Genomic DNA, 13,068 nt, shown 5'->3' with positions numbered 1-13,068 from the left:
CCACTATGCTACCAATTTTGGTGTCATCTGCAAACTTACTAACCATGCCTCCATTGTTCATATCCAAATTATTTATATGAATGATGAAAAGCAGTTGACTCAGCACTGATCTTTGAGACACATTGCTAGTCACAGGCTCCAGTCTGAAAAATGTTCCTCTACCACTACCTGCTGTCTCCTACCTTCAAGTCAATTTGTATCCAGTTGGCTAGCTCTTGCAGATTACATGTGATCTGACCTTGCTAACCAGTCCATTATGTGGAATCTTTTTGAACATTTTGCTGAAGTCCATATGGTGATCATTCTGCCTTCATCAATCTTCTTTGTCACTTCAAAAACTCAATGAGGATAGTGAGACATGTTTTCCTACACAAAGCCATGTCAACTATCACTAATCAGTCCTTGCCTTTCTAAATGCTTGTAAACCTATCCCCCCCGAATCCCCTCCAATAATGTGCCCACTACTGATGTCAGGCTCACTGATCTGTAGTTCCCTGGCTTTTCCTTACCACCTTTTCTAAATAATGGCACCACATTAGCTAACCTCCAGTCTTCCAGTACCTCACCAGTGGCACACCAGCCATGTACCTGCATGGGTTTCCTCCCACAAGCCGAAGATGTGAAGATTAGGTAGATTGGTTATGCTAAATTGCCCTGTATAGTCCATGGATGTGCAGGAAAGGTGGGTTAGCCATGGGAAATGCAGGGTTACAGGGATAGGAAAGAGATTTGGGTGGAATGCTCTTCGGAGGGCAGTTTAGACTCTATGGGCTGAATGACCTCCTTCTACACTATAGGGATTCTGAATCTATATTGATATTTTCTACTTAAATGAAGACTGAATAATATATAAAACCATTTTCTACAAAAGCAGATCATTAGTATTACCAGCAATAATTTCTAAATAGTCAACTCAAGTGTAAAGGATTAGCTTTCAAAATGTTCTATGTTTATTACCTATTTTCCTATCCATCAGAAACCTGAATGAGACTGAGATTTCAACACAAGATTTGGTATAGTTTGTTCTGGTGGAGCTGGGAAATGACGTAAGCCTTTCAAAATCATGCTGATGTTTGCACAATTATTCCAATCAGAATGCACAATTAAATCCTTCATCTTTACATAATAAACATTATGTTTGGGTTTCATTCTTCTGTCTCTCCCATACTCCTTTCTTTGGCAAAAGTAGGCTAGTGACCAAATGCAACATTGGAGACTTGCTAGCAATAACTGGAGAACAGGCAGTTTCAAAACAATTTAAATATGCAATAAAAGAAGATGACAACTGATTTATCCTTGCTGCAAATATCTCTTTCATGTAACATTTGCAAATGTGTTTGGATTGCAGATTCATATTTGAGTCTCTCCATGAGGTTACCTTAGCATGTATGTATTAAAAATACTGTTATAAAATCTGAAGTGCTATGTTCACACTACTTGTATGGTGGGTAGTTTAAGATTTGGATTCAGACAAGTTAATTGGAACAATGTCGTGTCAGCAATGAAAAACAGTATACTATCTTAGCGATTGCTGATACTCTTGTATAGTAACCACCAACTCAAATGCAATTTTGAAATGTCAGCTTATATTCCAAACTAGTTTTGTGCATTTTGTTCTTGCACATAGTAGGTAGAGCAGTGCAAAATGTGTAAAGATTAGAGTTGTGCTAGAAAAGTACAGCTGGTCAGGCAGTGTCCAAGGAACGGGAAAATCCTAATGAAGGGCTCTTGTCCGAAACATTGATTTTCCTTCTCCTCAGATGCTACCTGACCTGCTAAACATTTCCAGCGCCACTCTAATCTTTACTCTAATCTGTAGCATCTGCAGTACCCACTTTTACCTCATGTAAAATGTATAGCCAGTCTGGCTTGAAGCTGACACGTGAGTCAAGTTGAACGAGTCAAAAGTTCTGACGATAAGGAAAGCAGGTTCTTCCATAGGATGAAGGCAGCAGAGTTGTTGCTGTAACCAAGAAAGATTCTGCCATGGAATGAATGGCAGGAATATCGTAACAACTGGGATTGGTGGTTAAAGCATCAGATTCTTACCAACAATTGAAAAAATTGCTACTGAGTGCTTCAGTCCAGACAGAAGTTGTCAGGTGAGAGCTAGGAAATGTAGAGAAGATACCTCCACAAAGTGCTCTGCCTCTGTGAAATAACTTCTGGGCCATTACAGTCTAATCCTGGGTCATACCGGATCCGTTCCCAGTCCTCCTGGGAAGTAACAGTAACAAAGTTTACATGAGAAAAGACCATCAACAACTTCTGCTATCATTTATAATTAATAATGAAAGTGGAGTGGCTAGAAGTAATTCTAGTGGGGCAAGCAAGAGAGACATTACTTTGGGCAGGGGGGCAGCATTAGAATCTACTATCTGAATTTTCAGTCATTATCTATCACAAACTGCTTTTGTATCAGATGGTAATACCAAGTAAGAATTTTGCTCAAGGTGTGCTGAAGAGGAAAAGTGAATCGGGTTGTAATACTAATTATTTATATTGATATGGTGCATAACAAATCCATGTTAAGCCTAATTTCATGCATGTTCCTGGCTCCAAGTTTCTGAAGGAGTTAGCATGCGCAAGACATGGGTCCAGTTCTGGTTGCAAAAGGTTTGATTATTACATGCCCATTTTGCATATTCATGTAAGTCGATATCAGATAGTTTGAGTCAACCTGGACAAGAGAAAGATGACAGACTCTTCACCAGGGTGACTGACAGAAAAGAGAATAATTTGGAATTTCTGTAATGGGTGCTGACTAAAAGGTGAACTCCTGGCAGGGGATGCCAGAAACTGAGCAGCAATTGGCTTGTGGAACCAATTTTGTTCTGTGATTGAGTACCACATATTATCAATGAAACAAATAAAATAAATGGCTGTAACATAGGTTCCTGCCAAATAAGCATTAGATTCTTACCAACAATTGGAAGAGTAACTTGTTGCCACTTGGTTGCAATAATTGTATCCATTTGTTATTACTTCCGAACAACCAGATATAAGGAAGTAACTGCATTTTTTTCAGGCACATGGTATTTGTTTGTTGTGGTTGCTATCAGAGCAATTGGTCAATTGGATTTTTTTTAAAGACTGCCTACAGGAGTGAATGTTTTTTCAGGCTTTATTTAGAGTTTGAGTTTCAAAATTAAAAAAATCAAATATTCAATATTTGATTTGCTTTATTGGAGTCATGTGTACCAAAGTACAGTGGAAAGCTTTGTTTGTGAGCGGTACAGGCAGATCATAGCAAGCAAGGATGTACAGATCATACGTTGCTTAGACAGAGTGAGGCATACAGGTTACACTGCACAGGAGGTGCATGAAGCAAGATCAACATTATTTGAAGTTAGAGAGTCCATTTATCTGTCTAATACCAGCAGGGAAGAAGCTGTTCTTGAACCTGTTGGTGCATGTTCAAGCTTCTGTATCTTCTGCCTGACGGAAGAGTTTATAGGAGGGTATTACTAGGGTGGGAGGGGTCTTTGTTGTTGGCAGCTTTTCTGTGTTAACCAGAAGTGTTAATCGATGTCTGGGCTGTGCACACAACCTTCTATAGTTTGTTAAGGTCCTGGGCAGAGCATTTGTCGTACCAGGCCATTATGCACCCAATTTGTATGCTTTCTATGGTGCATCTGTAAAAGTTGGTGAGGGTCTTTATGTACATATCGAATTTCCTAAGCTCCTTGAGGAAGAAGAGGCATTGTTATATCTTGTATGACGTATCGACATGGGAAGTTCAGAACAGGTTATTGGTTATCAGCACTCATAGGAACTTGAAGCTTTCAACCTCCAGGAGAAAGTCAGGACCACAGATGCTGGAGATTAGAGATGCAAGTGTGGTGCTGGAAAAGCACAGCAGGTTAGCCAGCAGCCAAGGAGCAGGAGAATCAACATTACGGGCAAGAACCCTTCATCAGGAATGAGGCTTGTGAGCCAAGGGGATAGAGAGGTAGAGAGATAAATGAGAGGAGGGTGGGGCTGGGGAAAAGGTAGCTGAGAGTGTGATAGATAAATGCAAGTGGGGGTAATGATAGGGTGGAGCAGATCGGAGGGAAGGAAGATAGGTAGGTAAGATAGGTGATGAGGGTGGTGCCTATTGGAAGGTTGGACCTGAGATAAGGTGGCTGGAGGGGAAATGAGGAAACTAGTGATGTCCACATTGATGTTGTATGGTTGGAGGGTCCCCAGGCAGAAGATGAGGCATTCTTCCTTCTGGTGTCAGGTGGTTAGGGTTTGGCAATGGAGGAGGCCCAGGACCTTCATGTACTTGGCGGAGTGGGAGGGGGAGTTGAAGTGTTCAGCCATGGGGTTGGTTGGTGCGAACGTGCCATGTTCTCTGATCTCAAGACCCCTTCTTAAAATGAAGCACAGGCCACACTGGAAGTTGAAGTTATGACCTCCTGTTTACTAAGCAAGCGCTTTAACCAACTAAGCCTCTGTGTGATATTGGTTCTGCTTCTTTTCCCATACCCAGATTTGCTATAACAGCAATTGAGTGATTTTCCCAACACCAAAATCACCATGACTTTCTTTTTGTTTCATCTTCTAAACATTAACCACCATCCAGTTAAATACCCAATTAGATATTTACAAGCAAAACCCATTATTGGCATGTGAACCATGAAAAGTAAAGGGAAGGAGGGGTGTTTGGAAGAGCAGGAAGGGACCAATTCAAAATGGAGGTGGCTGGGGGAACTAAAGCACTGTATCCCCTGCAGTGCCCATCTTTCCGTAAAGGCAGTCAGAGCACTGAGGGAAAGCACACGCTCCCTCTCGAAGGACACCTAGGCACATACGCAGCCATGGAAGAGGGGCAGGCAGTCTACAGAGATGACTCTGTCCACATCCTGCGGTTTAGATCTGTTCATAGCCGAGATTCCCCGACCTGCCAAGATTCCTCTGCACAAAATACCCAAAGATCAGCAATGTAGGGCTGAAGTGCAGCCAAAAACGCAGCAAATGATTTTTCACAAAACCAAAAACTGGGTGTGCGTCACACAAGGTTCAGGTGATGAGTTCCAGTTGGACTGCTGACTGTTACCAAGGAAGCTCATCCCCAATGAGTTCCACGGGGAGATCAGTGATTCCCATGCACATTATTATCACAGGCTACTTATCTACTTGCTGATATTTACAGTTCGATCATCAAATACATCAATTTAACTATAAATAACTTGTGCCGTTGGATGACAGATATTGAGTATAAAGTTCTATCCATATGCACATGTTTGGTGGGTGTTAGTCAAAACTGGAATTATTTATTAAAAGATGATAAATTTCATAAGAGAAGATTTTGCCTTTTATGATGTGCAGCTTTATTTGCCCCATTAGCTGTATTTTATTATACAGCTACTGATCCAAAAATCTTTTCAGAAAATATTTATCGGACTGGCTTTGTTTTTGATATTTCTAATTTTCCTTAAGTATCCATTTAAATTGTTGCTTTTCTAACAGGAGCATTGCAGCTACAGACCATGAACCAACAGATGCACGGAAATCTTTCCCATGTTTTGACGAACCGAACAAGAAAGCGACATACAAAATCTCTATAATACATAACAATGCATATCAAGCACTTTCAAACATGCCAGTTGAGGTAATTGTATGACAATTCAAAAATTAAATTGATGTAGCAATTGATAAAATATATGAAAATGAGTGTATGGGAAAATTGAGAGCATGTTCTGTGGTTCAGTTTATAGATAATCTAGAATCTGCAGCCTGCCTCTGCTAAAATGGTTTTCTATTTAATGTACTTCAACTTTTTGAGCCCACTGTTCAGTTATTGGGAAGTATCAAAAATAGAATGTTTCTGTAGTAACTTGTAAATCCCTAGATTGTCTCCTTGGGATAAGGGAAGGAAGCTTTAAAATTTCTGGTCTTGATCTGTCAGTAATAATTAGTGTTATCTCTGTTTTATACTTTTCACACTTTATATTGTGACATCAGTTATACATTGAGAGAAATATGAATATATTGTATTAGTACTATGACAATTGTGAAGGCACTAAAACAAACCGAAGTACAGGTATGTTATGGTACATGGGAGTTTCTTTGTCTTCCAGAGAATCGACCACCTGGGTGATGGCCTGGTTAAAACCATATTTGCAAAATCTGTTCCAATGAGTACCTATTTGGTCTGTTTCGCAGTTCATCAGTTTGTGCCTGAAGAAAGGATGTCATCAAGAGGAGTCCCTGTGAGTTGTTTAATATCTTGAGAACAAGCGAGTATTTCTATGCCAAAGTAAATTTGATTATTTTGATGTTGCAAAACAATGAACTTGCCTTGTGCTCATAAGGTATGTTGTTTCATGTGGTAATCATTGCATACTTAAAAGAAGAATGAGTAATTGATAGTGCAACTGGCAGAAGTGAATTGCAATGACAGTGGAGATAACTTCAACTTTGTGCAATCATGTGAAATGGACAACACTGCTCCAGAACAAAATTGTGCCCACTGTGTTGCTTGGTCAGAATCACCAATTGGTTCAGTGCCATAAAAACTTGATCTGTGATGTTTCAACAGAATTCACTCTCACTGAGACACCAATATAGGTGTTAACTTTATTAAAGCTGCTAGGTGCAATAATACTATGCAGAGTTTAGCCAGACATAGCAACACAAAATCTGGATCAAACTTTTGATAATCTTGACTTGGCTGGCTTTAGCAGCTGGGACCCTGACATTAGTGTTTGCACACCAGCTCAGGTTGCTGCTCCTGGTTACTGTTTGGAGATAGGGGAAATGTACAGGAGTTTGTATGTTTCAAGGTGACCAGATCGGGTTCAGCTGGAATATTTCTATAATCGACTAATCTTTTACGCAATCTGGTTTATCAATTTCTCTGAGGAGTGACAAAATGGCACCTGGGAAGCCTTGGTTCAAGAGAGAAGCTTCAGGAGAGGAAGAGAAAAAGTGAAGACTTAAAACGTAATAGACCTCATTGCATGCCTGAGATTAGATTGTTATAAGAGAAGGGAACATGACTACGTTGAAGTAATAAGGACACAAAGGTTTTCTTAGAGAATCAAGTGAATTTAGTAACATTTATACATTTGCTTAAGTTTACTTTTTTGTATGTTTACCTTTCAGCTGAGAATTTATGTTCAGCCTGAACAGAACAAAACAGCAGTTTACGCAGCAGATACAATGAAAGATATATTTGACTACTTTGAGCAATATTTTAACATGAATTACTCACTTCCTAAATTAGGTACTGTTCCTATCTGTTTCTTTCTTGTATATCACAAATGTATATTGCATTCTAAAGAGTTCTGAAGAATGAGGTGATCTCATTGAAATCTGCAAACATATCACAGGATGTAGTAAGATATTTCCCTGGCTGATAAGTCTAAAAGCAGGAGATATCATTCCAGGATGAAGGAAAGGTCATTTAAGACTGAGATGAGGAGGAAATTCTTCACTGTGTTAACTGTTTGGAATTTTCTCTCTCCAATGACTTTTGATGATCACTGAGCATGTTCATGACAGAAACCAATTGAATTGTGGAGACAAATGACATCATGGGATACAAAGTAAAAACAAAATACTGCAGATGCTGGAGACCTGAAATACAACAGCAAATGCTGGGGAAGCACGATCACATTGCACTCAAAGACAATTCTGTTTGTTTCACTGCAGGTTCTGCAGACCACCTGAGGTTCTTTTTCGATATCAACCTCATAATGGGGTCTGAAAATATTACTGCAGGGAGTTGCAAGATGGCTATAGGAAGAGCAAGGTCAACTTGTAACATTAAGCATACTCCACATTGCCAATTTAATGTCGGTCATTTAAATTTATGAATCACTTTCATACCAAAACAGTTCCTGGCTGATCTAGCTGAGCAGTCCTTGATAACTCTAGAAAGGTCATAGGACACTCGCCTTTTCCTTTTAATATCTGATGTATTGTGCATACTGTTCACTCCACTAACATCTTCATTTCTTAGCCAAACTCTGCCGCCTCAAGCATGCAGCTGATTGTGCGACCTTACAAAAGTTGAGAGCATATACGAGAACCAATGGCCATGTTCTGGTTGTACAGGATATTGGTTAGGCCACTTTTGAAATTTGGGTGCGGTTCTGGTCTCCCTCCTATAGGAAGGATGTTGTGAAACTTGACAGGGTTCAGAAAAGATTTACAAGCATGTTGCCAGGAATGGCAGGTTTGAGATACAGGAAGATGCTGAATAGACTGGGGCTGTTTTCCCTGGAGCATTGGAAGCTGAGGGGTGACTTTGTCAAAGTTTATGAAATCATAAGGGACATGGATAATGTGAATAACCAAGTTCTTTTCTACAGGGTGGGGGAACCCAGAGCTAGAGGACATAGGTTTAAGGTGAGAGTGGAAAGATTGAAAAGGTACCTAAGGGGCAACTTTTTCAGTCAGAGGGTGGTGCATGTATGGAATGAACTGCTCGAGGAAGTGGTGGCAACTGGTACAATTACAATATTTAAAAAGCATTTGGATGGGAATAAAAACAGGAAGGGTTTAGAGGGATATGGGCCACGTGTTGGCAAATGAAACTAATTTAGGATATCTGGTCGGCATGGACTGAAGAGCCTGATTCCATGCTGTATAACTCTATAACTCAATGACTCCTTGAATGCAACTGCTCAGTCTGGGACAATTAAGACTCCTTCATTTGTAGGATAAATGTCATAATTTGTTTCCTCTATCTCAGTGTTTCTAGAAAGGCTTTGAAATATACAGGAATCAATGCATTAATCAGATTCGCTTCAGTAAATCACAGTCATAAAAATTAATAGTTAATATTATTTACACAATAAATATCTGCCATCTAATCATTAAATGCTACTTTTTTATGACTGTGTTTTATAGCATATGGTAATCTGCAAATGATAGAAGAATACTGGAGCAGTCAACTGCATGCAGTCTTGTGGTTATTTACTCAGTGATTCTGAAAGATTAACATGAACACACTGTTTGTATTTCTGTCAAATGAATCTTATTGATGCTGTTGGCTACATTGCAGATATGATTGCCATCCCAGACTTTGGTACCGGTGCAATGGAAAACTGGGGACTGATCACCTACAGAGAGACTAATTTGCTGTTTGATAAAAACGAATCTTCCTCCTCCAATAAGCAACGTGTGGCTTCAGTTATTGCACATGAACTTGTTCACCAGGTACTGTAAGAATGCAACATTAACTGTTCAGAAATGCCAGTTTGTATATTATTGACTTTAGGTTGAGCTGCAGATAATGAGACTCGTGCTCAATCTTAAATATCTCTCTAGCTTCTAGTTTTATCCAACGATGAATTGGAAGTTACTATGTTTCAACTAAACAGAATTTAAGGGATTAGAAATAGTGACATTCATAGGATTTTAATAGAGATTATAAAAAGCAGAGGGATCTAACTAAATAAATGCTCGTTGGATTAAAAATATCACAGAGTCATAGAGATGTACAGCACAGAAACAGACCTTTCTCTCCAACTCGTCCATGCCAACCAAATATCTTAAATTAATGTAGTCCCATTTGCCAGCGTTTGGTCCATGTCCTCTAGACCCTTTCTATTCATATACACATCCAGCTTTCTTTTAAATGTTGTAATTGTACTGACCTCCACCACTTCCTCTGGCAGCTCATTCCATATATTCATGAACAGGTTGCCCTTTAGGTCCCTTTTAAATCTTTTCCCTCTCACCTTAAATCTATGCCCTCTAGGTTTGGACTCACCCCACCCTGGGGAACAGATCTTGGCTATTCACCTTATCCATACCTCATGATTTCATAAATTTCTCTCGACTGCTGTGCCACCATGTCATCCACAAATATTTCTTTTGAGTCTGCATTCCATTAGGTTGAATAGTGGATATGTGTTTCTGCACTAAAAAAATCCAAGTTATCTCAAATGGTAAAGGGGCCTTTTACAATTTTAATCTATCTTAATTTGAAGGCCATCCATTAACATGTGTAAATCTAAATTCTTGTGAATGTTTAGAATATGCACAAATATCTGATTTCTGTCAAAACTATATTGCAGATATTCATTGCTTTCAAAAGCAATGGGGATGAATAAAAAGGACAAAGTAAACCTATTTAGCTTTAATTAGGAACCTTAGTAATGAATTCTAAGTTGAACTTTGATTGCAGGCCATAGTTTTCCATGTGGAAATTCCATAAAATCATCAGTTGCAGGAAGGTGAGGTTGAACTCATACATGTAATTGGCAAAACACTAAGGAGGTTTGCTTCCAGATGTTTCACTTAGTTACCTTTTTAATTGATGTCAAGTGCCTTAAAATTAATGGTAATTAGTGTACAATGAACATTGTTTCTACTTGTAGTGGTTTGGAAATATTGTGACTATGGATTGGTGGGATGACTTATGGCTGAATGAAGGATTTGCTAGTTTCTTTGAGAACATTGGAGTAAATGCTACTGAACCTGATTGGTTAATGGTAAGTAAATTTTCCACATTGCTCCTGAACCGACCTCAAAATATATGGAATTGGCAGATCAATCTGGCAGTGAAATCACCCCAAGTGTATCCACTTATACAGGTGACCAAGGCAAGAAAAGTCACCCCCATAAATAGAATGGAAAGAAATGGAAGAAACTTGGGGTCATGGTGAACTAATCAACAGCAAATGTGGGAGAAAACCAGCCAGTGATAAGATGAACATCATGCATGGCAGCATTTACCAAGGCCAATGGAAGTATGGATGGGATGGGAACTGAGGCTGATAGACAGCAGACAGGATTGGAGGTTGAGGTATAGAGAAGTGGGGTAGAGAGCCTGATTGACAAGGCTGAGAACTGGGGAGGAAATGTATATTCAAGTAGGAGAGAGGAAATTCTTTTGAGGGGGAGGTGAGGGTTTAGAGAGGCACTACAGTGTTAGACGAGGAGCTGAAAATAGGAGAGAAGGTCAGCAAATGGCGGAAAGAATCTGATTCAGGGACTAGAAGGGTGCAAAAGCAAGAAAAAAAGTAAGAAATGCTCATCTCAACTTGGAACAGGAAGACTGAAGTAATAAATTCCTTGCAAGTTAATATGGAGTCTGTAGAAATTTAGGAACTGCTATATGGATTAGGATTGGCGGGGAGGGGAATGCATTGGATAAAATTGTATTGACAGCCATGTCTAATTTTATGTAGAACAAATATATTCTTAAAGATTTGCATTTGTGCTGCCACATCTCAAAGTGCCTCACAAGTTAAAACTGAGATCATTTGCATGTTTGATTTAGATTAGATTAGACTTACAGTGTGGAAACAGGCCCTTCGGCCCAACAAGTTCACACCGACCCGCCGAAGCGCAACCCACCCATACCCCTACATTTACCCCTACCTAACACTACGGGCAATTTAGCATGGCCAATTCACCTGACCCGCACATCTTTGGACTGTGGGAGGAAACCGGAGCACCCGGAGGAAACCCTCGCAGACACGGGGCGAATGTGCAAACTCCACACAGTCGCCTGAGTCGGGAATTGAACCCGGGTCTCAGGCGCTGTGAGGCAGCAGTGCTAACCACTGTGCCACCGTGCTGCCCACCATTGTTGTTGGACAAACTCACAAATATTTATCTGAGACCTCATCAGTTTGAGATGTTTTTTTTGTGTATAGAAGTGGGTCAACTTTCCTTTTTACAAAAAAAAATGTAGCTGACTTCTGCCAATTTGAGCACTATGGTGTGCAGAAAATCAATGTTTTCCTTGTTTGTTATGGCTTTAAGTTAAATGAATTCGCGATGATTATAGGAGATTATCCTAATTCTGCTGCCATAAGTCCAAAGCCCCAGGAGACTGTCTCACCAAAATGGAATTGTGTGAGATTGTAAATAAGTGCTGAAATGTATAAAAATGGTCTGTGAGTAATATCAAGTGGATCCCTCAACAAAAATTGAGCCAGGTTCTGAAAGTGCTTCATTGATATCAGCGGAGACCTACTGAACAATAGAGCTCTTGTGATGCACTGGTGGTGCTCCTACCTCTGAGCTGAAAGACCTGGGTTCAAATCCAATTTGTTGTAAATGTGTCATAACATGTCTGAATAGGTTAATTGAAACTATCTATAAATGGGCTGAACATGTTCTTTGGAGATTCCTTTCTCTGCTGCTATTATTGAAGTACAGACAGTTCCCGGGTTGCGAACAATTCAGGGAGAAGGTGAGGACTGCAGATGCTGGAGATCAGAGCTGAAAATGTGTTGCTGGAAAAGCGCAGCAGGTCAGGCAGCATCCAAGGAGCAGGAGAGTCGACGTTTCAGGCATGAGCCCTTCTTCAGGAGTGAGGAAAGTCGATTCCTGATTCCACTTTCCTCATTCCTGAAGAAGGGCTCATGCCCGAAACGTTGACTCTCCTGCTCCTGTGAACAGTTCAGTTCTGGAATCTGTATGCGAGTCAGAACACAAAGCAAGGCAATATATGGGAGCCTTTCTAATTACAGGAAGTGTCCATATTTTAAGTCTTTAAAATTGCACCCCTGTATAAGATCAAAATTGTAAATATTCATGGTCAAGTGTAAATTATGTAAATTAGGAATGTTTTCATTACCTTTCTAATGAAAGCAGTGATTATTGTCTGTTATTTTCTAAATGTTCATAAGTTTTTCTTTATAACACATTGGCAGGTATGTGCATCATTAGTCCTGTCAAAGAGAGACTTGCAGTACTATGATTGATGATTGGTTTGGTCACTAATCGCTGATATGTTTTGCAGATGGATCAGATCCTTATAAATGATGTTTTGAGTGTAATGGCTGATGATGCTTTGTTATCATCTCATCCCATTATTGTTAATGTATCAACGCCAGCAGAAATTACTTCTGTGTTTGATGGCATATCATATAGTAAGGTAAGAATTGTGAATTTATTATAAAGGTAATACATAAGTTATTTGCACTGTAAGGATGTTGTGATATTTTGCAAAAACCTGTGCATACTGAATGGGCTGAATTTTGTCCAAAAATACTTTGGGATGCTCCTCACACTCTTCCTGGCAGTAGCTGTATTTCCAGCCAACGACTGGGTCTGGCCCTCCATCTGTGGTCACTGAAGATGTCATTAGTTGTGAGTTTCATACTTCTT

The 13,068-nt window shown here is 39.7% G+C and overlaps 1 protein-coding gene across 1 annotated transcript in view; it reads left to right on the top strand.

Moving 5' to 3' along the window:
• enpep (glutamyl aminopeptidase) overlaps positions 1-13,068 on the top strand; it is a 62,451-nt gene that overhangs the window by 23,929 nt on the left and 25,454 nt on the right. Inside the window, exons 2-7 of the mRNA XM_060832609.1 lie at positions 5,458-5,599; positions 6,069-6,200; positions 7,096-7,216; positions 9,002-9,156; positions 10,323-10,436; positions 12,701-12,835. Coding sequence (XP_060688592.1) covers positions 5,458-5,599; positions 6,069-6,200; positions 7,096-7,216; positions 9,002-9,156; positions 10,323-10,436; positions 12,701-12,835 — 799 coding nt within the window. The remainder of the gene's footprint in view (positions 1-5,457; positions 5,600-6,068; positions 6,201-7,095; positions 7,217-9,001; positions 9,157-10,322; positions 10,437-12,700; positions 12,836-13,068) is intronic.

The sequence above is a fragment of the Hemiscyllium ocellatum genome, chromosome 1 (genome assembly GCF_020745735.1).
Source record: "Hemiscyllium ocellatum isolate sHemOce1 chromosome 1, sHemOce1.pat.X.cur, whole genome shotgun sequence".
Classification (NCBI taxonomy): domain Eukaryota; kingdom Metazoa; phylum Chordata; class Chondrichthyes; order Orectolobiformes; family Hemiscylliidae; genus Hemiscyllium; species Hemiscyllium ocellatum.
The sequence above is the reverse complement of the archived record's forward strand: the minus strand, read 5'-3'. Positions and strand labels throughout refer to the sequence as shown.